This window comes from Schistocerca americana, chromosome 4 (genome assembly GCF_021461395.2).
Source record: "Schistocerca americana isolate TAMUIC-IGC-003095 chromosome 4, iqSchAmer2.1, whole genome shotgun sequence".
Taxonomy (NCBI): Eukaryota; Metazoa; Arthropoda; class Insecta; order Orthoptera; family Acrididae; genus Schistocerca; species Schistocerca americana.
In genome coordinates, this window is record NC_060122.1 from 585,872,867 (window position 1) to 585,898,375 (window position 25,509).

At 40.6% G+C, this 25,509-nt stretch overlaps 1 protein-coding gene across 1 annotated transcript in view; it reads left to right on the forward strand.

Moving 5' to 3' along the window:
- The window catches only part of LOC124613630 (sodium channel protein Nach-like), a 170,122-nt gene that overhangs the window by 41,352 nt on the left and 103,261 nt on the right, over positions 1-25,509 (forward strand). Inside the window, exons 3-4 of the mRNA XM_047142344.1 lie at positions 1,338-1,515; positions 9,839-9,984. Of these exons, the coding sequence (XP_046998300.1) occupies positions 1,338-1,515; positions 9,839-9,984 (324 nt within the window). The remainder of the gene's footprint in view (positions 1-1,337; positions 1,516-9,838; positions 9,985-25,509) is intronic.

Genomic DNA, 25,509 nt, shown 5'->3' on the forward strand with positions numbered 1-25,509 from the left:
TTACGTACACCATTAAAGCCTACAGATTGTAACCAGTACTCTTGATGAAGTTAACTATCACTTTATATTGACGAACGTCTTTAGTACACAAAAGAGAAGAAGCTGATTGAGGAAGATGGTACAGGTTTGATCTCATACTGCTCAGCTGCTGTTCGTATAGATAACTCTCTTCGGCGTTGGTTATGGCAGTCTTTATCTTCTTCTCAACCATATTTCCTCTCTCAGTCTTTAGTTTGTAGTTACGTACTATTTCCTGGTGAAAACAAGAAATAATTATACTGCGGCAAAAATGTACTTTAGTGGGGCGCTCTCATACACAAGCGGGTTACATTTATACGTATCCAAGTGCCCCGTGCTTTACTGTGTGAATGTGCCTCAACAGAAATTTTCCTATGGCGGTTACAAACGAAACAATTTATTTATTTTAAGAATGCATGAGATCCTTAGTACTTGATGTCCTAACTTAACTTTAGTAAGACGACGCAAAAGATAGCTGTAACACTTTTAACTTCAACGTATTTTTTTCCTTGGCATCACTAGAAATACGTTCATTCTTGTCAAACGCCATCGGCTAACTGGCGGTCGGCGCCGTTGCAATTTTTGTATTCAGTTTTAGAGTCGTAACTAATCGGTTATGTTTAATCGATTACGAAATATGATTGTGTACCAAATGTGCTCCTTGCATCATTTTGTCCCACCTCTCCCTAACGCTCGCCCGCATACCGCTGTTGTAACCCAACAGGGTCTACAAGAATGTTGGCGTATTGCATTGGCCAGCTCGGTCATCAGCTCTGTCTCGTATTGAGCACATCATCGGACGACAATTCCAGCTTCATCCACAATCAGCATTAACCGTCCCTCTTATTGACCGACCAAGTGCAACAGACGTGGAACTCCATCCCACGAACTGAAATGTGGGGCCTGTGCAACACAAAGCACGCACGCTTGCATGCTGGCAATCAACATCCTGGCGGTTACGTCGGTTGTTAATGTACCAAAATTTCACAGTTGCAAGGGCTTACGCAGCTCTTACACTATGCTGTGATCTTGCAATGTCACCTAGACGAATGGAGTCTTGAAACTTCATTAATCTACATTAATTTCTAGATGTTGCGATTTTTTGCTGTCAGTGTATGTCTTCACGTATATTGTTTGGATTTTGGGCAAATTATTTTAGTAGTAAAATGTAAATAAAAGCGCAAATTTAGAAAAAAATTGTAAAACCTGTTTGTGTAAGCAAACAATTAATAAATGTTATTTGTTTATAACTGACGCTAGCTCGTGCAGTATGCGAACATAACGTGAAAACGTGTGGGAACGCCGCGTTCACGTTGCAGCTTGCTGAACATCACCGAGCTGAACGACACGGTGCGTGGTGAGCTGCGGCTCGTGATGGCAATGCTGGCCAACCACGAGTTCCCCTACAACTACCGCGTGTGGCAGTACTACAATAGTTCCACAGACATGATCAGCAAGCTCAACGATAAACTCAATGTCACGTGGTTCATGTTGCAGGTGGGTAATAGCTTTCTGAGAATAGTAAACGCTGTTAGCCATTCCTATGGAAGATCTTTCCAGAGAGCTCATTTGTATAGTGTTAGTGTGGATAGTATGAAGGTATTACTACGTTTAAATATAATTAGTGACTTTATAGTTCATAACTGACTGTGTTCAGAAAGAAGTCCACGTTTCTAATATTTTAGTGAAACACAGTACCTCTTAAATGATTCCCAAGTAATGTGGTTCCTAGTAAATACGTTTAAATTGTATTCAAGAATAGCAGGATAAATATGCTCTTCTGATAATCCGAGATAAGATTTTCGACATTTCTCCAAATTACTTCAACGGAGTACCTGGATCGTCCCTTCAAAACTGATGCAACCTTTTTCCCGTTGTATCCTAGAATCTTGACTTTAATTGTCACAAGAAACAAAGTTGTTGCGTCTCCCCGTACACGTTGATTTTATATACAGTTTATGTTGCATAGCACTTTAAGTAAACTATGTGTTAATTATTGTTGCGAACCCAAAAGATAAAATGCGGTTCTCGCTAGTGGTTTCTGTAGTTGAAAATTTTAACTTTGTGCCCTCTGATCTAACGCTAAAAGATTTCCTGCTATGAATGTATGATCATTAATTTGCAAGACTATGTTCTCATAATTCTGATCTGCCTTTTTAGAAATGGAACACTGTATCATTACTGTTACTGTTTACGAAATTAAACATGTCTTTCTCTACTTTCATCTCTGAAATGCACTGAAAAGTACTCTTATTATACACACATAAGTTACAGTATGCAGTGTTTGCCAAACATAAAAGCTGCAGTGGATTTTTTAATATTTGAACACTATTGATTGCCACGGCTAACACGAGAGCATGAAACTAAAAATGAAAATTGATTTTAATATTATTAGCCAGACCATATTTCAACACAGCAGTCTTTGATATCGCACAAGTAAAGTTTTAACACTCTGATTTACATAAATTGCTTACGTCACTGATATTGTACTAGCAGTTGCTCATGTCCATCTGAAACTAACATAATAAAATCTACAAATCTCCACTGGGATCTCCGGGAAGCTGGAAGATATGATTTTAATGTTCCCGCTTAGTTTCGGGAAAACTGTTTTCATTCAATTACAGTTTGAATTTGCCGCGGCAGCGGCTCCCTCGATCGTTTCGCAGCACTGCGTCACGGAAATTGGCTGAAAGCGGCTAAAAATGTGGAATGAAATACTGGGCAAGCTAGCTACAAATTATTACAAGCATTTTTTTAAACAATTTCTATATTTAAAATCAACAAAATTTTCAAAGTACACACCTTTTAATACATCAGTATCCAGTGGCGTCTTTCTCCATACAAGAACAAAAGAAAGCTAACCAAGCGTTCGAGAGAACGTCACACGCTCTTACAACATTCACGGCTACAAGAAGACAGAGAGAGTAATGTCTAAACCTCCACTGTTTATAATCAATTAAATATGCTAAAAGAGACCGATGACCTCGCTGTTTGGTCTCTTCCCCCAAACAGCCCAACCCCAACCCAACGGATAATATGCTAAAATGTATCTTTGTTATATTTTTAATTATCATTGTCTGCTTCGGTTTCCACACTCGCCGACCACAGACGTTATTTGCAAAACGGTCATAAATAATATTACACAAACATAAAAATGAAAAATAATTATTTTCTTTTTTACAGAATACACATAATCGACATCTTTTCATACAGAAATGAAATATAATAACATAGATAGATGTTTTTTCACATTTATTACACCGATTTTACAAATGTCTTACCAGGAGACGTCACAATGTCTGTGGAACACGAACGGTTGATCACATCCATACGAATAGCTAATGGACTTCTACACAAATAAGTACATAGCACAATAAAAAGTGTGGAATAAATCTATTACGGTAAGAGAAAAATATCATTTAATTCTTAAAAAAAAGACAAAAAGTTCCTGCACTGGCTAGCAGATGGTCAACGTTTCAATAGCTATCCCTGGTCTCTCATTAAAATTCTAAGAAACTATGGTAAATCTGGTACTGGCACAAAAAGATTGTGTACAGATAATTCTTGACCACTCATTGACTTGTATTCGTTACTTTAGGCAGTATTACGTTGAACAACAAATCACGCAGTGAACATCCTGTCGTATCTGCCGTTTTAATGATTTCTGGACGTTACATTGATGAAGATAAACTAATAATAGTCAAATCTATAAAGTTTCTGGCCGATACATGAAGGAAAGGCGGCTAGTAGTGAGTCACAAATAAATACATCATTAATCTGCATCTTCAATGAAGTATAGGAAAATTAAACAATTGTCCAGTATGATAATGCCTGTAACTGAAACACTGGTAACGCTGAGAATATACAATGATTCCGTAGTTCTCAAAGTCTTAAGTGTTTGTTACTATTAAGAATCTTAAATCAAATACATGATTTATTCGTGCATTCTTCTCAAATTATTGGATGAATCCTTTTCAAATTCTCTTATTCTCTGAATTTCAATTTATTGGAAGCTATGCTGAAGCGATGAACTAAGCACTGCTGTAAATCAATTATTATTGTATAAAAATCATATTTCTTTACTTTTATTGTTATTAAGATCGTAGGCATTTGTGACACGTTAAACATGAAGGGTACTGCAAATTGTATTCTTAGGAGGTTGTGGGGTGCGAACATTATTATATATTGTGATCTCTACGATCTTAATAACAATAAAAGTAAATAAATATGATTTTTATATAATAATTGATTTACAGCAATGATTAGTTCATCGCTTCAGCATCCCCCTTTTCCCAGAACCGATGCCTTGATCTGTGACTGGAGTAAACTATTGAAAAACAGATGAAACTCAAGCAATTTTTAAATTCGTTTATGGAATCGCTAATTTAAAATAGGCTTCATACAAGAAGCAGAGATCACTTTTGCCGCTCCTTCTACATGAGACAACGTACTAGAGGTTTTACAAAAGAATTATTACCAAATTCATTCGTAAATCAGGGACGTTACTGCCATGTGTATGCGGCAGATTTGAGTAAGCAGACTCTTTGAATTATTGGATTATTTTGAAGGGAGAATGCCCAGTTGTTTCATATTCAAACATAAACTGGTACGCCAAAACATCATGACCAATGACCACCGCGACGTTGGACGCCGCCTGGTGACGTTCCGGGCGGGTGACGCGGAAACAAAATTATGTAAGCGAAGCAGACACGGATGGGGCATCAGCTAGTGAAGATATAAGCTGCAGATTGGGAAATCCATTGAGATAAGCAACTATGACAGAGGTTACATTATTACTGCGCAGAACCTGTGAACGAGTATATCGAAACCGGCGAAGCTGATCGAATGTTCCCGTGCTACTATCGTGAGCATCAACGGAAAGAGGTAGAAGGACAGTGAAACTCCCACTACGCGCTAAATTGTTGGACGTCCACGACTCTTCACAGACTATGGGTTTCGGAGGCTTGTCTGCTCTGTAGGACAGATGGTGGCATCTCTGACGAAAGAGCACAATGTTGGTGCACGCACAAGTGTTTCGTAGCACACTGTTCATCGTACATTGTTGAACATGGATCTCCGCAGCAGATCACTCGTACTTGTTCACATGTTGACCCAACGATATTGTCAGTTTCGATTGCATTGGACACGGGGCCATCGAGATTCGACCGTCGCTCAGTGGAACCGTGTCGGCTCTTCGAGTGAATCAAGTTTAGGCTGCACTAGGTCGATGGTCGTCTCTACAAACGCCGGCAACGAAGTGAATGCCGGCTCGAAACGTTTAGCGCCCCACGGACGCAGACTGGTGTGAGCAGTATTATGCTATGGGAGACATTCTCCTGCGCTTGCATGGGACCTGCGGTAGTAACCGAAGACACGCTGACAGATGCGAACCACCTGCAGCCCTTCATGCTTTGTCTTCCCCGATGGCAATGTGGTCTTTCAGCAACATAATTGTCCGCCTATGGGAGCCAGAACCGTGCTACAGTGGTTTGAGGAGCATCTGTTTTTTACCTTTTTTTTTGTTAATAAAGTTTCCCGTGTGAAGTTTGCCACTATCCCGACGGGCGCCATACATACGTAAACACTGATTTTTGGAACACAACCTACTACCAGCGTAGAGACAGAAGTGATGACACTTTCTGCAGGCGGCCGACGCGGGCGGCCGAGCGGTTCTAGGCGCTTCAGTCCAGAACCGTGCGACTGATACGGTCACAGGTTCGAATCCTGCCTCGGGCATGGATGTGCGTGATGTCCTTAGGTTAGTTAGGTTTAAGTAGTTCTAAGTTCTAGGGGACTGATGACCTCAGATGTTAAGTCCCATAGTGCTCAGAGCCATTTGAACCCATTTGAACTTTCTGCAGGACCTGACCATCATTTTGCAGGACAATGTTCAAGCACGTACAATGCAAGCTGTTACTGATTTGTTTGACTGATGGGGCTGCTAAGTGCTATACTACCAACTGCACTCCTCTGACTTAAGCCCTCGTGAGTTCAATTCGATTTGTAAACTGAAGGAAACACTTCACAGCATTCGCTTCAGAACTGGTACAAATTCGTAGGGCAATAGACCGCCGCGCAGCTCGAAATGTCAACACAACTTGCACTGCTAAGAGTATCCTACGACTTCCAAGTCGCTGGCAACGGGTTATGCTCAATGCTGGTGACTACTTGAAAGGTCAGTAAAACTTTTAAACATGTATCTATTATGTACGAGCTGTAAATAAATAGTTGCCACTATTAAAGTTCCAACCCTCGTACAAAACGATAAACTAGTATAGAGGCAAAATACTTCTACAAACGGATCCAGATACAGCTGTAAACATAAATATTTTTAATATGTAAGAAGCACATAAATATATCCATTGACTGGAAACGGTTATGTTCGGCCACTTGGAGACCACTTACAGACATTCATAGACTTCCTGTTCCCAAACAACGATGGGATTTTTGCGAATAACAAAGAGCCATGTCACCACGCCACAAATGTTCGTGATTGCATGAGACAGCTCGGGAATTATTGCACATGGATCAGATCAGTCCAGTTGACTCCTTTAGCTGGCAAATTAACATGAACTAGTGCTGGTGTGTCGCTAGGACCCTGAAACAAAGGAGCAGAGCGAGCTGTGAAAAAGTGTGGATTCCTCACCATCGTAAAAGGCCAAGACCCAGTCAGCATAGGCAGGGTGATTTGTGTTTTTTGGGGTTTCCATGATGTGGTGTTACCAGATTATGGTCGTAGGGGCGCCAACCGTCACAGAACCATCTAGCGAAATCTCCTGATAAGGTTTCGGAATGCTGTCGAACGTTGCTCAATGTTGTCCAAACAGATGTTCTTCCTCTACGACATCCAACTCATTCTGCACAAGACCGTTGTGTCAACTTTCCACCTACGGAATAAACAAGGAATCCACAAACCCTATATTATATTGAAGCTCGTTCATCTCCGGAATGTGGTAATTAAAAATCGAAATGAGGAATAATATACTCCAGAAATTAACAGGAACTCTCTGTGGCGATGGGTCGGCGGAATGCAATGGGGCTACAAATGCTTCTACTCGCTGGCTCTCGTCATTTAACTTGGGGATGATCTCCTATCCTTTATACCGCCAGACACGTGCGCTTAACACTGTTAAAACGCATAAATAAAATACTCTCGATGCTGCTGACCGACAAGTGCAGATGTTAACCAGGTTACAGTCTAGGACGCTGAAGTCAAATGACAATTAGAATGCATGTGTTAAGTTCCTCAAAATTCACAATTTTTTATTCATAACTAAATATTGTTCACTGGTGGTATATTTCAAACAGTTACGTGCCGTTTTGACTATTGCTCGAACCCCCAGTAGCGATACCGAGCACGTTATAAACCTTAATAAAAGTTGAATGTTGAAGAACATTGATTGATATTTAGCAAACCAACAGTTCCCTCAAGCACGGCCTAATCCCTAAGACGTAAAGTACACTAGCGCGAATTCCTAAGTGGCGGATGCGACAAAGTATTCAAAGTTCTGACTGGTTTAAAGACAGTTAAAGTCCAGCGGCACGGTTTCAGTATCGATCACCTAAAACGTGGTGAAAATAATTAGAGTCCAACCTGACCGTATCATAAACTAAGTCCCGTTGGTATCCCAAATTGCAGTTTGGAATGCTCAAAAAAAATTAACAGAGTCCCACAGTAGAGCGTCAGGAGCTAAGTGTGGTGGCACTCGAAAGGAAACAATCACAGCTACGATTTAGCAGCAAAGTCCCGTTTTCTTGCAAAAACAGTCACGAAAAGACACAACGCATGAAAAACACAAGTGCCTACTGTGTCCCACACAGAAAATTTCCTAAGTCCCCATTCGTGGTGAAAAATTGTGTCACTAAATTGTGCCACTAAATAACTTTACAGTTCTTTGTAAGCGACTATTTTCCATTCGGAATTGAAGCGTTCTTTTGATGTGCTGAATATATAATAATTTATATATATAATAATTTATATATATAATATATATAATAATAATATAAAATATATATAATAATTTATGTATATACAGAGATTAAACAAATATGAGCAGAACTATGCAAATGTTATTATTAAACAAATATAAAATATAATAACTACAAATACAACAAACTAATGATGCTCAAATGTGTATAACGACATCCGCTATCGTACACTGCCTTGCTCTTCGTGTATTTGTCTTGTATTATGTGTTTTAAAAAACATTATTAGCAACAAATTAATAACATTTGTGTTTTACCAATGAAATATTAATGCTGCAAATTATACAAGTATACCAGTCGTTGCATTTCGATGAGACCTCTAAAATGAGCACTCGCTTACTCTGTATTTGCACTGGTTGACAAGTTATAAATTACTTAGTCATTTGCACATGTTGCAAATTTTTTTATTTAATGTCTTTTAATGTGAAATTCGTATAAATCGTATCAGCGTCTCAGCTGATTCGTCTCGACTGCTCTTTCATTTGCCGTATCGTACTTTGTCCTATTAATTTGCGTTTTCGTGCATTCAACGCAGACGTGGATAAAGCATTGTCTTAAAGCCGTGCACTGGAACGAGGTAAAGCCTCGTCACGTCACGTAATCGCCAGCCGCTTGAAACTGACGGGTCCATGTGGAGCGATCTGCTGCTCACCACTCGCACGCCGCCGACTGCCCCCGGCGGTGTCACCGGCCGTCGTGCGCGCGCCCTTTAAGCGCGACCCGCGATCAAACTTCTCTCTCCAAATGACAGCAAACGACTGTCGTGTCACACTGTGGTGCCACTACGAAAGACCTCAGATCATCAACTTCAGCTCTTTCATACTCAGTCGCAGAATATCGCCGTTGCATCTTGTTAAACAACGCTCACACCAAAATAATTGCCACACAGCTCAATCATACAATGCCCCTCATCACAATGTGTATTCGTCCCACAAGCGCGCTCTGGCTACCGGTCTTAAGTAATATTACACCACTATCCGTCACAAAATCAAAGTTGTTGCTGCACTAGAACAAAAAAAAACAGAATTACTAATTCATTCAGAAATGTCATTATCGGAATCCGAATGACTGACGTCTAGAAAACCATCGTGGCCCACAGCCATCAGCATAAACGGTAGTCAAGTCGAAATGCAAGATGCCTGGATCAGTGTCGGCCGTGGTGGCCGAGCGGTTCTAGGCGCTTCAGTCCGGAACCGCGGTGCTGCTACGGTCTCAGGTTCGAATCCTGCCTCGGGTATGGATGTGTGTGATGTCGTTAGGTTTAAGTAGTTCTAAGTTTAGGGGACTGATGACCTCAGCTGTTAAGTCCCATAGTGCTTAGAGCCATTTGAATCTGAATCAGTCAATGGCAGGAGCAAACTTCCTTGCGGCATCAACATCTAAAACTCCGTGGGAGCGACCACCCGATATTTCATCTATTCCGACAACACTGGTGCATACTGAATCGGATCAGAATGGGCTGGGGCAGACGTGGAGCATTGCTGCACCAATGTGAATGAAAGTCCTCCCCTGAATATGACTGCAGTGAAGATCTGCAAACAGTAGGTCACATGACGTTTGAATGTTCTTTCAGAGCATTCGAAGCAACAGTGTAAATCCTTCACAATTTGTCTGCAGAAGCTTCTGACTGGATTTCCAATTTGGACTTAGAGTCATGAACCCTTTACGAACTTCAGATTGTGTATATCGGTAACAGAAATGTTTGTATTTGTTGTAAATAGTTGTCTACACTTCTCTTCCATCATATGTTAAATAAATAAGTACACTGTAGCCGTAGGTGACGAAATCATAAAGTTGCCGAACATGCAGAACATTTTCGGCAGTATTATTGCAGGTGATGCCTCCACTAGAAAAGATGCTTGGTTTGTGCGTATGGCAAGGTGAATTCCAAAACTGCACTTCAATATTCTCGCTACAACGTACCGAGGGAGGCTTCTGCTACAGCTTCAATTCGCTCACTTCGGAGGCATCTAGGCATTGGTAAGTACTTTTCTGTTCTAATAGCAATTTCATATTACAATACATTTTCACTACAGTTTAATTATCTCAAGTACAAACAGCAGCTGGCATTGTCAAAGAAATATTACATATCTTCCAGAGAAAAGTCTAGTATTTAACTGAAAAATATGCACTGAGGAAAACATCGTAACACTAAGAAGTAGTACTGCGACATAAACAAAAGTTGGTAGGCGTGTTTCTGTATTTGAAGATGATGTCTATTCAAATTTCGCGCCAGTCGCATACGTGTAGCACTAGTGGGGCCACTATGACGATGTAAAACAGGTTTGCTTCAGTTACCTTTGAGGTTGGACGTGGTGAGGTGATGGCCGTGTGTTGGTTACAAGGAGGCAAGTTGAGGGCCTGCAACCAACCTATCTGCTTGCTAGACACACTGGACCTACAACTGCAGTTATAGTCTGTGGTGCGATTTCCTATGACAGCAGGAGTACTCTGGTGTCTATTCCACACACGCTGATTGCAAATTTTTACTTCAGTCTGGTGTTTCATCCTTTTGTGTTGTCATTCATGAATATTCTAGGGTGTGTTTTGCAACAGGATAACGCTCGCTCACATACCGCTGTTGTAGCCCAACGTGCTCTACAGAGTGTCGATATGTTAGCTTGCCCTATTTGATCGCCAGATATGTCTCTAATAGAGCACATATGGAACACCATCGGACAATAACTCCAGCGTCATCCACAAACAGCGCGAACCGTCCCTGTATTTACCGACCAAGTGTAACACAAACTGACATCAGGCACCTGTACAACACAAAGCATGCAAGTTTGCATTCAACAATCTGGCAGGTATACCGGTTATTTCTGCACAAGATTTTCACATTTGCGCCAACGATTTTGCCGCAATAGTAACATCCATTCACGTCGGATCACCGGTTAAGAGCTGTCGGGGTTGGCTAGCACTTGGATGGGTCACCGTCCAGTCTGCCGAACGCTGTTGGCAAGCGGGGTGCACTCATCCCTTGTGAGCCCACTTGAGCAACTACTTGACTGAGAAGTAGCGGTGCCGGTCTCGATAACTGACAACGGGCGGGAGAGCGGTGTGCTGACCACATGCCCTCCATATCCGCATCCAGCGACACCTAAGGGCTGAGGATGACACGGCGGCTGGTGAGTACCGTTGGGCCTTCAAGGCCCGTTCGGACGGTGCCAGTTCTTTCCCATATTTTCAATTTCGCTTTCATTAACCTGTTCTCTCCCAATGTTGATCATTTAAATACGTTATCTAGACAAATGTATTCGTGAAATTTGTTGACTCTATATTACTTATTTTTTGGTGCTGCGATTTTTTTTCCGTCAATGTATTTCGGTAAGTGAAATTCTATGATTTACATTAAACTTAATTTCGAGCGTCTCCTTTCATCAATGTTCTATAAATTTTATTTGATAACTTTTTTGAAAATTTTTAACCACCTTCTACATTCTCTCTTAAAGGCCACAAACTCCTGATTTTATGTCTTAGTTACTACACCATCATGCATGCCCAAATATGCCACCAACACTCGCATTTACTTACAGATAACCATTTTTTTCTTTGATTCCTGATGTGAAATCCAGCAATTCATCAGTTCCTACTCTTCCTCTGTATATGATTCAATTATATTTGCCAGATCTTGTAAATACCGATCCATGCAAGCTTAAAGTGTTACCATTCCACCAGCAAACAATGGTTTTTACTTATGACTCTACGGCCTTTAATTTTTTGGTCGTCATCTGCTCTACAATTTGATTTGCTTGTTTTTCTTTTTCAGTTGTCGTTTTACAGCTGTCCTTCCAGATTGATAGAGTGTCGCCTGAACCCCTTTTTTATTTATTTATTTATTTATTTATGCATTTATTTTACCTGACAAGATTAGGGCCTTCAGGCCCTCTCTTACACCTAACCAGGCATACTCAGATTCAACAAATTTCAGTGTCTACAGAAAGTTAGGACATATAACATGTTATACAGTATTAATGTTAAAGAAAAAAAATAGAGATTATAAAAGTAGTACAATGATAATTATAACAATCAAAAAATTATTATAACAATCAAGAATAATAAAAATAATAATAATAATGATAATAATAATAATAATAATGACTTATTGTTATCTTTTGTTCATATCTTGAATCTCGATACACTTTTTTCTCCAATTTAGGTCCCAGTGTATCCTTCAGTTTATTAATAACTTTTGTCCTGCTATGGATCCCACTTCACTCGATTCGAAAATAATTACTGAAACCTCCACTTCATTGCTAATTGACCTCATCCAATTTTCTAGTGATGTTTAATGCAAATTATTCCTTTGCTATTTAAGTTTATTTGATATCACGATTATTGTATGGACTGCAATACTCATTAGTTGACTAGCCATGATAACATGATTCTAAATTTCTACATTTGTTATTTGGATCTGGTATTCTCATTTTTCCGTTTCAGCCCTTACTTCTCGTTTCATTTTTGTCCGAATCCTTCCTCCTGTTACATATCAGTCAGTACCCTTGCAGCATCAAACTTGAATTTGGATCGTGAACACTGTTCGTATTCTTTCTCTTGTCTGGTTTACAGTTCTTCATTGCCACCATGTTGTTTGCTTCACTAGTATGTAAGTAAAATAAGTTGCCTTTTTAATACCAGTGTCTTATCATGGCAGCCTTTTAACTACTAACTTGACGTGGCACCGCATGCTGATTAACCGTACATGAGTCCGCCCTTTTATGGGAACGTCATGACTCACTTTACTGAAATCAATGAACATATAAACTGTTCGTTCGCAAACCATAGTTAATTGGAGGAATTTGATGTTTGACGTTGAAGTAACATCTCATCAGTATTGGATTTTCTATCAGACTTTCTGTTCGTTACCTGCAACTCTGCTTGTGTATCCCTCACAAAATATTTCTCTGTCTCTGTTCCCATACACATTCAAATGCACCAAGAAGGTAGCTTTGGAATACTAATACTTCCCAGAACAGGAATACTAATACTACCCAGAACAGGAATACATGTGCACAGATATGCTCCCCTGCATTTATTCGAGCATACAGAGTCCCAACACAAGAAAGAAAAAAAAATATATTGATCAAAAATAAAAAATGTCTTCTGTAATGATGTACAGTCACATTTCCGCTTGGGAACCTGATAGAAACCAGTTAAGACAGTGGTCCAAGGTAGCATGCTGTGGATGCAGTAAAAAATACTCATTGAGAGTGGAAATTATATTTGATTATATGAAGACTCCATTTTTGTCTGGAGCTGTAAATTAAGCATCACTCAAGATTATACAGGAATGCTTTCAGAAAGGGGCATATTTGGTGCCTGTGTGTTTATTTTAGTGTGGAAAAGGACGTTACACGTTACGAAGCTGAAAAGCAATTTCATGGCGAAATGAAGTTTCAGCTGTCCTGTCAAAGATATGTACTATGAACCCAAAAGTATCCTAACCACCTGAATTGCGTTTCGCCTGATCTGAATGCGGCCCACATATCGTAGCTGTCTTGCAGGTCCTCTAATTTGTTCGCAAGACAGTCGTTTGATAAAACGAAATGGATACGACAAGAGATCACTATCTTTAAGGTAATCAGTCCAGATGTAAGGCAACGCCACGATATTGGAAATACTAGGAAATGCCTCATTAGAGATGAGACAGCCCTTAACTCTTGTAAACTCAATATTATTACAGTAAATGACATTTCAAAATCACTACCACTTGCAGTAGAAATTGAGTTAATTAACTCCATCACATAATCAGTTAAAAGTAACGGGATTAACAGCGGCAAGCTCTCTATGGAAACTTCAAAATTAACATTATATCACCAGTAATTTCTCTCCACTCATGATTGAGCAATTATTTGTGCAGATGTTTAAATTTTAAACAACATGACAAACTTTTTTGTTCTGGATCTGTGTTGAAACTAAACACCTATAGCCATTGTAACTAAGCAAACCTTTCGTGCCTGACCGAGACAGATATAAAGACGTCGTGAAATATCGAAGTTTTCACCAGCATCAATTAACAAACCTCACCTTGAAAATTTTTGTGATCTGCCTGGAATCCTGTCAAGACCCTTATTTCCCTGTTCAATAGCCACGAAAAATGTTTAATATATATAATTTCAAGCGTCAAAGATTCGAAAAAATGAAGTGCCGTGATGTAAAGTTTTGTGGCGGGAACTCGAATCCAGCGCGTAATTAGACTCTTAACTAAGTAAAATCAGATGTTGGATATCGAATTCTTTCAGCAGCAACGAGATATTGGAATTTGAAATGATGATGATGATGATGTTTGAGTTGTGGGGAGCTCAACTGCGCGGTCATCAGCGCCCGTACGAAGTCCAAATTTTTTCACAGTCCAATTTTTTTACACAGTCCAGTCTAGCCACTATCACGAATGATAATGATGATGATGATGATATGATGAGGCCAACACAAACACCCAGTCCCCTGGCAGAGAAAATCCCCAACCCGGTTGGGAATCGAACCGGGGACCCCGTGATCCAGAGGCAGCAAGGCTAGCCACTAGACCACGAGCAGAGGACTGTTTGAAACGGGGATACAATTTACTTGCCTGGCTGAGAATCGAATTCGGCCCTTATAGCCGGCCTGCCGGGGTGGCCGAGCCGTTGTAGGCGCTTCAGTCTGGAACCGCGCTACCACTACGGTCCCAGGTTTGAATCCTGCCTCGGGCATGGATGTGTGTGATGTCCTTAGGTTAGTTAGATTTAAGTAGTTGTAAGTTCTAGGGTACTGATGACGTCAGATGTTGTCCCATAGTGCTCAGAGCCATTTGAACCTTATTGCCGTTGTTTTCCATCCACGAATGGTTTGCTCACGAGTAGCGGGATGTGTGTATGTTTGACCAGAAATAATAGCACCCATCTTTATTGTTGACGGCATATGAAGAAATTTAAAAATGAACATTATTTATCGCTAGTAATTCCGTGTGCTAATGGTAGGGCTTCAAATGGACCAGGATTCGAACCCACATATGTGTCTTTCGTGGAGACCTAGAGAAATTTGTCATCCTGGGGAAAACAAAGGAATGATCGAACTATATCGTTCCGTGTGAGTAAGGTAACACGAATTTGAATCACAGACCACAGACCTGAAACAATTTTTCATAATCTCAAGTTCACATAAAATAAGAGCCCTGTGACTATAAATGACCATTGGCTCATTAAATCTAGTAAAGTTTCTAGTGTAAGGAAGCTAACTGGCGATAGAGTTTCTGTTTGCCGCGACTTCGGCCTCTGCTATGGCCCAACCTAATCCGGCTATGCCCCCATTTGTTAGCGAAGGCATATGATGTTTATAATGGGGATTCTGAACTGCGGTGCAACCTGATGTTCTTCACTTGGCATCATCAGAGGTGAAGGAGATCTCTTCGTGTGTGTTTTGAATACGTGATGGAAGCTGGACTCGAACTCAAAACTAAGAAACTACTTTTTATCCGCCAGACTACTGAATCCGACATTTGTTACCTCCATGTATTCATATAAAGTATGATGCCTTAGCTTACAAATTAGACACGGGAAAAAAATTTAGTTCTACATCTACATCCAAATCCATACTGCGCAAGCCACCTGACGGTGTGTAGCGGAGGGTACCTTGAGTACTTCTATCGGTTTTCCCTTCTATTCCAGTCTCGTATTGTTCGTGGAAAGAAAGATTGTGTGTATGCCTCTGTGTGGGCTTTAATCTCTCTAATTTTATCCGCATGGTCTCTTCGCGAGATATATCTATGAGGGAGCAATATACTACTTGACTCCTCGGTGAAGGTATGTTCTCGAAACTTGAGCAAAAGCCAGTACCGAGCTACTGAGCGTCTCTCTTGCACAGTCTTCCACTGGAGTTTATCTATCATCTCCATTACTCTTTCGCGATTACTAAATGATCCTGTAACGAAGCGCGCTGCTCTCCGTTGGATCTTCTCTATTTCTTCTATCAACCCTATCTGGTACGGATCCTACACCGGTGAGCGGTATTCAAGCAGTGGGCAAAAAAGTGTACTGTAACCTACTTCCTTTGTTTTCGGACTGCATTTCCTTACTATTCTTCCAATGAATTTCAGTCTGGCATCTGCTTTACCGACGATTAATCTTATATGGTCATTCTATTTTAACTCACTCCTAATGCCTACTCCCAAATAATCTATGGAATTAACTGCTTCCAGTTGCTGACCTGCTATATTGAAGCTAAATGATAAAGGATTTTTCTTTCTGTGTATTCGCAGCACATTACACTTGTATACATTGAGATTCAATTGCCATTCCCTGCACCATAAGTCCATTCGTTGCAAATCCTCCTACATTTCAGTACAATTTTCCACTGTTACAACCTCTCTATATACTACAGCATCATCCGCAAAAAGCCTCAGTGAACTTCCGATGTCATCCACAAGGTCATTTATGTATATTGTGAATAGCAACGGTCTTACGACACTTCCCTGCGGCATACCTGAAATCACTCTTACTTTGGAAGACTTCTCTCCATTGAGAATGACATGCTGCGTTCTGTTATCTAGGAACTCTTCAACTCAATCACACAATTGGTCTGATAGTCCATATGTCTTACTTTGTTCATTAAACGACTGTGGGGAGCTGTATCAAACGCCTTGCGGAAGTCAAGAAACACGGCATCTACCCGGGAACCCGTGTCTATGGCCCTATGAGTCTCGTGGTCTCGTGGATAAATAGTGATCGTCTCTTTCGAAACCCATGGTGAATCCTACAGAGTAGATTTCTACTCTCCAGAAAAGTCGTTATACTCGAACATAATACGTGTTCTAAAATTCTACAACTGATCGACGTTAGAGATATAGGTCTATAGTTCTGCACATCCTTTCGGAGTCCCTTCTTGAAAACGGGGATGACCTGTGCCCTTTTCCAATCCTTTGGAACGCTACGCTCTTCTAGAGACATACGGTGCACCGCTGCAAGAAGGGGGGCAAGTTCCTTCACGTACTCTATGTAAAGTCGAACTGGCATCCCATCAGGTCCAGTGGCCTTTCCTCTTTTGAGCGATTTTAATTGTTTTTCTATCCCTCTGTCATCTATTTCGATATCTACCATTTTGTCATCTGTGCTACAAACTAAACAAGGAACTGCAGTGCAGTCTTGCAATTCTGTATTAACTGATTAACTACACAGGCTTCTGATCCGAAAATTATGATAGTCTCATACAAGAAGGATGTAAAGATGCTTTTAGCTATCATAACCTCGACTGGAAGACATCACTTTGAAATTGTCATTATTTCAAGAAATTTATTAGATCCAGAAATACCGTTCAAGAATGTGACGTTACCAAATACTTCGATTATTACTGACATTATCGCTACTAACTTCTTCATTTTGCTGCTACTACATGCATGTTTGAAGAAAACATTTAATATTCCTTGGTAATTTTTAAAAGCAGTGGCCTAAATACGGGGAAATACTTATTTCGCAGCAAATGGTTGCAGTATTCTGCCCTAACTGGACTGTCCCTGTTCTCTTCATTACCACTACGAAATACACTTTTTCGGGAGACAGAATAATCTTCCAACATGACCGTTCTCCCATCCATAGGGCGATCTGTGTAAAACTGGTTTCAAATTAACAGAGACGATGAGCTGTTGCACTGACCTCCCAAAGTGCTGACCTCAGTCCCACAGCGTACGTGTGGGTAGAGATGGAGAAAATCATCAGGTGTAGAAGACCATCACCGACAACCAAGACAGCGCCGTCCGAAGCAGGTCATCAGTTCATGATGTGCGGGAAGAGTGTGTCACAGAGTAAGAGATTCATTCGGAAACTTGGTTGGTTGGTTCAAATGGCTCTGAGCACTATGGGACTTGGCATCTTAGGTCATCAGTCCCCTAGAACTTAGAACTACTAATACCTAACTAACCTAAGGACACCACACACATCCATGCCCGAGGCAGGATTCGAACCTGCGACCGTAGCAGTCCCGCGGTTCCGGGCTGTAGCGCCTAGAGCCGCACGGCCACCGCGGCCGGTCGGAAACTTGGTGCCTATATTCGCTGATGGTTAAATCCAGTTGTAGAGGACGGAAACTGGATACAGTACTGAATTATTGTGTTGTTAGGGGGGGAGGGGGAGGGGCGGATTGTTTAAGACAAATGAATGTTTTGTTCTCCCTCAAAGAATAGGAAACTTCGTTTGTCATATCCCTTTAAAAAAGGGAGGCTGTCTATTCCACTCCTTTCAGTCGTTCAGTAGCCTCTTGATTTTAAATTATTTTACGTAATTTGATCAAAAAGACCGAGAGAAATATGAAACTGATTTTTTTGGCCACATGCCACATGACGTCAGTGCCAATGAAGGCATCAAAGAAATAGTTTTTAGCTCTTATACGTGGGGAAAAAGATCATGTGGATTTGTGCTCTCTTTAATTACATGCAGGCAGGACGCCAATTCCAACGAACGCGCAAAAGAGATATCATTTTCTTTTAACGCCAAGCATAAATCACAGTACATAATGAGAAAATGTGCTGCGAGACCAGCGGTGTAGACGTGATACTTTAAAATTACGCATATTTAATACCATTTGTTGTTCTCCCAAACTAATAGCCCTCACCACCAATTAAGCTACGTGGAAGTGACAGGATTTGAAACCCTCACCTGCAGATTAGAAACTGACCGCCTTAACCACTACGCCAGTCTAACAATCGCTCACGCTACGCTTACGAAATGTTACGACATACTCTGTAATGTCACACCTTTTCCTTGGAAAATAAGTGATAAACAAAGAGAAAGTGCCGCAGTACTTCTTCGAGGAAATTGCAGACAGTTCATCTGACTTTGAATTTACGTGAACGGAGTTATGAAGAACGTTAGCTAACTGAATGTGACACAGTAAGTACTCTACTAGGTTTTATCAGATCTGCTTGTTTTGGAGATACCGTGTATGGGAGAGAGTGAGAATTTAACAGCTGCTAACGCAAGTGCATTAAAAGTGTATCGCACGGTTCCGCACCGCAATAACTTTTGCAAAGCTATGTGTTTCGCACGTACGCTATGATGTCAATCCCAACGAGATACAGCTCCACGCCATCAGGAGGCACCACCTGACGTTGATTTCTGACTACTCGCTCGCAGCCCCACTCCAAATACTCCAACAGGCCCTCCAGCTGCTAACAGTGAACAGAACACTTCTATGCTAAGTTAGATTAAGATAATTTATCCTAATGTTTTCTGTATGCATAAACGTCTCATGATGAGTAAAACATGCTGGAAATGGGTACAGTATGTTAAATTAAACATAAAATAAATAATTAAACTGCTTCTCTCTGCCGTAGTCTGTACTATAATAATGAGAGAATGTCCTTCACGTTCTTGATTCCTCAGTAGATAAGTGCCATTAAAGCTATAGCCACAGGCTCAAATCACGCCGCAATAGTTTGTTTAAAGCGAGATTTTTCCGACCTCCTCTATCGTAAATGATAAAGACCGCAACGAATTTAAGCAACAGATTGCTGGCGAAATCTTTATATTTGTAGTGAAGTGCCGTGTAGGTCAAAGAGCAATTTTTCATAATCATCAGGTGACTTGTGTAGAATACCACATCTCACTTATTGTTATTTATTACTTCACAAGTGCTTCTCTGTCGCTTATTTTCACAATTTTCCGAGGCGTGAAGATTGGTAACACTAGTCAATAGCAGTATAGAATATTCATTAAGCACTTCTCTCCAGAGCAACGGCAGAATACTCACTCAGTAAAGCTTATAAGAAGCTGGTTAATTTAGGTCTAAATCTGTGTTTGGTGTCATAATTTATGTGACATCCACTGTGACTGTGGTGGCTGGGGCGGGGGCGGGGGAAGTGGGCGGGGGGAGTTGGCATTAACGATGGTGTGGAAGATGATAACACTCATTTACCGCCTCAGTAATGGAGTGACAGTCCTGAGATAGAAATTCAGTCGTTGGCAGAAAAATGTGAGCATACATTATTTTCCAGCAATTAACTGGTATATATTGCGACTGTGTGATGTGTACGGAGAGGGTTTGTGAAGTTAATGTCATTCACGCAATGTTGAGCAGTTCTTTGACAGGTATAGATTTAAGTACGGCCTATAATCTCAGGTGATGGTAATCTGGCATTATGATTTAGCAGCAAATGGATAGCATGTGGATAGTCTCTGCAAATTCTGGAACCGTCTGCCCATCTGTACCGCCGCAGTAGAACTCGATAGTTCTCATGTGACTATTGTGGTAGCCAAAAGGTGTCATTAATATTAAAACGTTAAGGGCTAAATTAATAACAGTCTGTCCGCCCCGATAGCTGAGTGGTCAGCGTGATAGATTGCCGTCCTACGGGCCCGTGTTCGATTCCCGGTTGAGTCGGGAATTTTCTCCGCTCAGGGACTGGGTGTTGTGTTGTCTTCACCATCATTTCATCCCCATCCGGTGCGCAGGTCGCCCAATGTGGCATCGAATTTAGTAAGACCTGCACCAAGGCTACCGGACCTGCCCCGTAAGGGGCCTCCCGGCCAATGACGCCAAAAGCTCATTCCATTTCGAATAACACTCTGAGTAAGTGATGCATAGAATCTCACCACCACGCTCAGATTAGTGAAAGTCTTATTACTTCAGTTTCTCTCTGTCTTAAGAATAATGCACGTTGAGAAGCTCTTCAACACATGCGCTTTCCGCTTTCACTGACACACCATCAGCATCATTTTAATTGGAAAGAACTGATGATACGTGTCTTTATTTTAGTATTTATGGACTGAACGATAGTTTTACTCGAGGATGACTTATTCCTACTGTCAGTGTTTTGTGTTCCTTGTTCCACTTTCTAATAACAACTGTTTCTCCTTTCACGTTAGCAGAAGCTGTAATCGAAGTTGCGCTCCACACGTTCGCTAGTTTGATTTTCAGTGGAATTTTGGGCCTGCATTTTTTGTCATTTCTTATGGTTTCCTACATAGCAACCTTTCTCGATTTGGAATTTCATTTTATTCGCAGCATTAAGTTTTGCAGTCGATGCTGCATTATTGTCTCTTTATTTGTGTGTCTGTCTTTGATGGACAGTACCATTGACATCGATCTCAAGAAAAATATTTTACAAGGTATTATTATAAAACAGGTGTGCCGCCTAGTCATAACATTTACGCTGTAACTAAGGCAGATCTTCTCAAAAGGTGAAACATGTCTAGCCGAAATTTTTAGTTTCAGTACACTCAAGACAAAAAAACACAAGTAATCGTGACAGTTAATGGTTCTTGTTGTTTAGCTTTCAGTCGGCACATCTGAGCATTATTAGTGACGCCGCTGTAGTCTGTATACCGAGTTACAGACAGGTGAATAAGCCTCATTGACATACGCTTTAATCATTTCGGCGCTCGGCCGCCAAGCGTTTGAGACACGAACTATCCTTACTCCCCAGACCGCTCAAGGCTGGCATTTCCTGGTAGAAGTGAACCCTGTGACCGAAGAGTTACTTTCTGGATGACACAGAACTAGTTTACAAAACTCACTTGAGATATTTGTATGGTTTCCATTAAATAATCTGAGTTATTTTCACGTAATGTGTGAATAAAGCCATCAATTTATGGCTCTGAATCCAGAAACGTCATTCGGCGTGGAAATAGCAGCTAATCTCGTCTTTTACACTGCAACTTACCTGTCCTCATGTAGTTTAATTGAAGCAATAAGGGAGAGTAGAACGCTGCGGTATTCCCCTCGTTGTGAGGTAACGTCGTTGCCTTTAAAGTAGGGGTCTTTGGTTCCAGTCGCGGTGGAGGATACATTTTTAGCAGTTTTGCAACAGAGCTACTGGCAGTCAGGTGGTAAAGCAGTGAGGAAATTTTATTTATTTACTTTTTAGTTTTATTTATTTATTTATTTATTTATTTTTGGAATGTCAAATTTCCAAACCACTTCACTGTGACGTAGGACATCACGTAAACACAGACCATTTTGAAGTCCAGAATGGGTAATATTAATTAATGCTGATATAGGCACATTCCTGTTACAGATATTTTATGTTTCATTAAAGTAGACTTTCGTCATAAGGATATTGTGGTAATCTGCATTTCGTATGAATTACTGCAGTGCGTATTTCAATGGCGTTCTCCATTATTTTATTGAACGCAACAGTAAACATCAGAGAGAAATTAAGCATCAACAGGTTATCATCTCACATAATCTACAACAGTCTGACAGCCCTCATGTAGTTTATCCATTCCATTCCTACATACTGGCCATGAGCTAAAGATGTCACCGAACCAGGTTTGAAGTGCATTTTCGTCCAGAGGAGAATTTTCTTGACTGTTTTTCGATAAGGAGCTTGGAAAATAAACATTTGAGGGTGGAAGATCAGAAGTATAAGTGCGTATGACATTTCAAACTCCTAGATGGTTTTGTTAGTGAAATCGACAGACTGCTAAATCTTGGTAGTATCAACACGTGACGAAGTTTTGTAGGTCGTTTTTCGTACGCTGCGACCGATACGTGTCTTAGTTCATGGCAAAAATAGCAGGTGCGGTATACTCTCCCCTGCGGCCGTTTACGTAATGCACAACACTCTTTCTGAGGCACCATAGGCAAAATATTATGTTCACACTGCCCTCTGCTCGATTATATATCTTTTGTTAGGGCTCAGCCATTAATTCTTCTTAAGAAGTTAATATAAATACATCATACCTAGTCACCAGTAGGAATACTGCATTGGAATTCTCAATGAGACAACTGACGACGATCAAGCAAAAATGCATTAATCGTCGCACTTCTGATTTTTGTTGTTTTAAATTAGAGCATGCCATACTACTGCTCGCGACATCTGAAAAAAAAATGGTTAAATGGCTCTGAGCACTATGGGACTTAACATCTGAGGTCATCAGTCCCGTAGCGGTCGCGCGGTTCCAGATTGAAGCGCCTAGAACCGTTCGGCCACACCGGCCGGCTCCCGACATCTGAACGTAGCCTATTGAATGCAAATGCCGCACAATGCATAAATAGTCGCACTCCATCACATATGTCTGTTATCGAGGCTTCTTGAATGTGCAAATTCATTCATGCCGGAACGATATTTCATGGAGCAAAAAAGTCGTTTTCTGATGTGTTTCGCCCAAAATAACTCGCCCCACACACAAGACAAAGATTCAGCGCTGCCTCTGCTGCCTTCGAAGACTGCTAAACACAAAGCGAATAATATGCCGCAAATCAGGACTTTTTCCACTTGCTACTATAGTTTATCACGCTTGAGCAACGTTCATATGTTTCATGCTAGAAAAATACAAATCGTAACACGAGAACTTCAAGGAAGAAAATGAACGTTGATAAATACACACATAGCGCCGCGCCATGTTCATCTAGTTAGAGGCGTCTTCACATTCACAGCGTGCGTTGTATGGCCAGTAGCCGGTAGCAGCTATGGAGAGTGGACGCTTTCGAGCGTAAACTGTTTTTTTCTTGACGTAGGCACGAGCTGTTTGTCGGGAATGTTTCTCGAACTTTTTGCTATTGCATGTGGATTAGAAAATGAAACGAATTATGTTGGAGTTTCCATCAGACTGACAACTTTATCAGATATCCAATATAGGATTTAAAGAAGCCAGGGAATTGTATGGACCCGAAAATGGAACTTTACATTTACAGAGCACAAAGCTTACCACTGCACCACAAGCAGATACGTTTCTGTAACACCTCAAAAAGACATACAGAACTTCCTCCATACACTTCTGCATCATACAGTGTTGCCAGATCGTGAATGCGACTTATAATTCTGACGGGTGGCCAGGAATATTGGCTGCCGTAAGTGAACCACTCGAACTTCGTTTCTGAGGCGGCCAGCTTTTGTGTCTAATACTGTACTTTCTTGTCATCTCGATCAAATATTCTAAATGTCTTCCACTTAAGATGTGACAGTGGCTAAGTAAAATTCATTGTTTGAACCCAGATTTGATGTATGGCACCTAAGCTAAGATTGCTCTCTAATGTCACATTCTCAGTAATCTACATTAAGAAATATGGACGTAATGGAGTAAGGTATATCGCATGTTGATTTAGTAGTAACACATTCGATTTTTACTGTGCTGGCTGATATAGAAGTCGGTTGGGACCTCGCATATAAAAACTGCAGTTTGTAAGTGTGGTTCTCGTTTTCTTTATTCGGTCTGCAAGCGGCCAGAACGAAATTCAATGAATAAATCATAAAACAAGCTCTGCGTCATAAGCCATCGTACGGCCTCCATTCAACATATTGTAGGATTGAGCAGAAGTGTTTGTTTTTGAAATACCGAGCTACTTCACAAGAAAGGCTCAGAAAAGGCTCCAAGGGACTGTTTTTGACAAAATCTGTTTGTTATTTGTCATTTAGCGCATCATCACCCGAGACGAACGTTGCGGAAGCACTGACCATACTGGTAAATCTGGAGATGAGAAACGTATTGAATAGCAGAATTGCACGTTTCTTCTTATCTTTCTTTTTGTATCTGCATCAAAAGAGATCCATTTTTCTTGTAAATATACTTGTTGATTACTGTGGGATATACTTGAATCAATTCTCAGCTGTGAACGGACCAAGTAGATATTTATCATTACATCAGACGTTCGAGTAAGATAGCTCCGATAAGTGTATAATTCAACTGAATTTTCTGGTGCACTTCAGTCATTGTAATAGGATATGTACTTCAATAGTTCTGAAGCCATTTTCCGCATGAGCAGTTGCCATAGGGGTAACTGCGCCATCACTGTGGCAAAATTGTATGACACTTGCGTTAATCTCTCACACTCTCCTACACACGGCGTCTTCCAATCAATCGAATCTGATAAAACCTTGTAGAGCCCCTACTGTGACACATTCAATTAGCTTACGTTCTTTATAGCTCCGTTCATGGAATTTAGTCAGATGGATTGTCTGCCTTACCATCTAAGACGCAAGGAGCCCCTTTCACTCGGTATGTCATTTCATCGTCATGGAAAAGGTGTTACACTACAGACCATATCACGCCATTTTGTAAGTTTAGCTTATCAGATTGTTAGAATGGCGTGGTGCGTAAGGCGGTCAGTTTCTAATACGCCGGTAGGGGTTTCGAATCCTGTCACTTCCGTGAAGAAGACAATGAGAATTATTAAGTATGCGAAATTTTAATGTACTATTTCTACACCACCGGCTTTGTACCACTTTTTTCTTGTGAACTGTGACTTCTGCTTCGCATTAAACGAAAATGATATCTCTTTTGTGCTTTCGTCAGTATGCTTTTTTCTACTTAAAGAAACTAAATACTTTTTCTTTGATGCCTTCATCAGCATTTAAGTCAAGCAACATATTAAAAAAAAAAAGTATCATGTTTCTCTCAGTCTTTTTCGAGAAATGTCGTAAAGTAATTTAAAATCAAGAATCTCTTAAATGACGGAAAAAAGTGAAATCGAAAGCCTAGTTTTCATGTAAATTAGAAAAAAAGGAGGTAAGACGAACGAATTTTCCTCCTCTTCGACGGAGAACAAATCGTTCAATTGCTATAAACATTTTCTCCCTCCTAACAGTAAAACAGTACC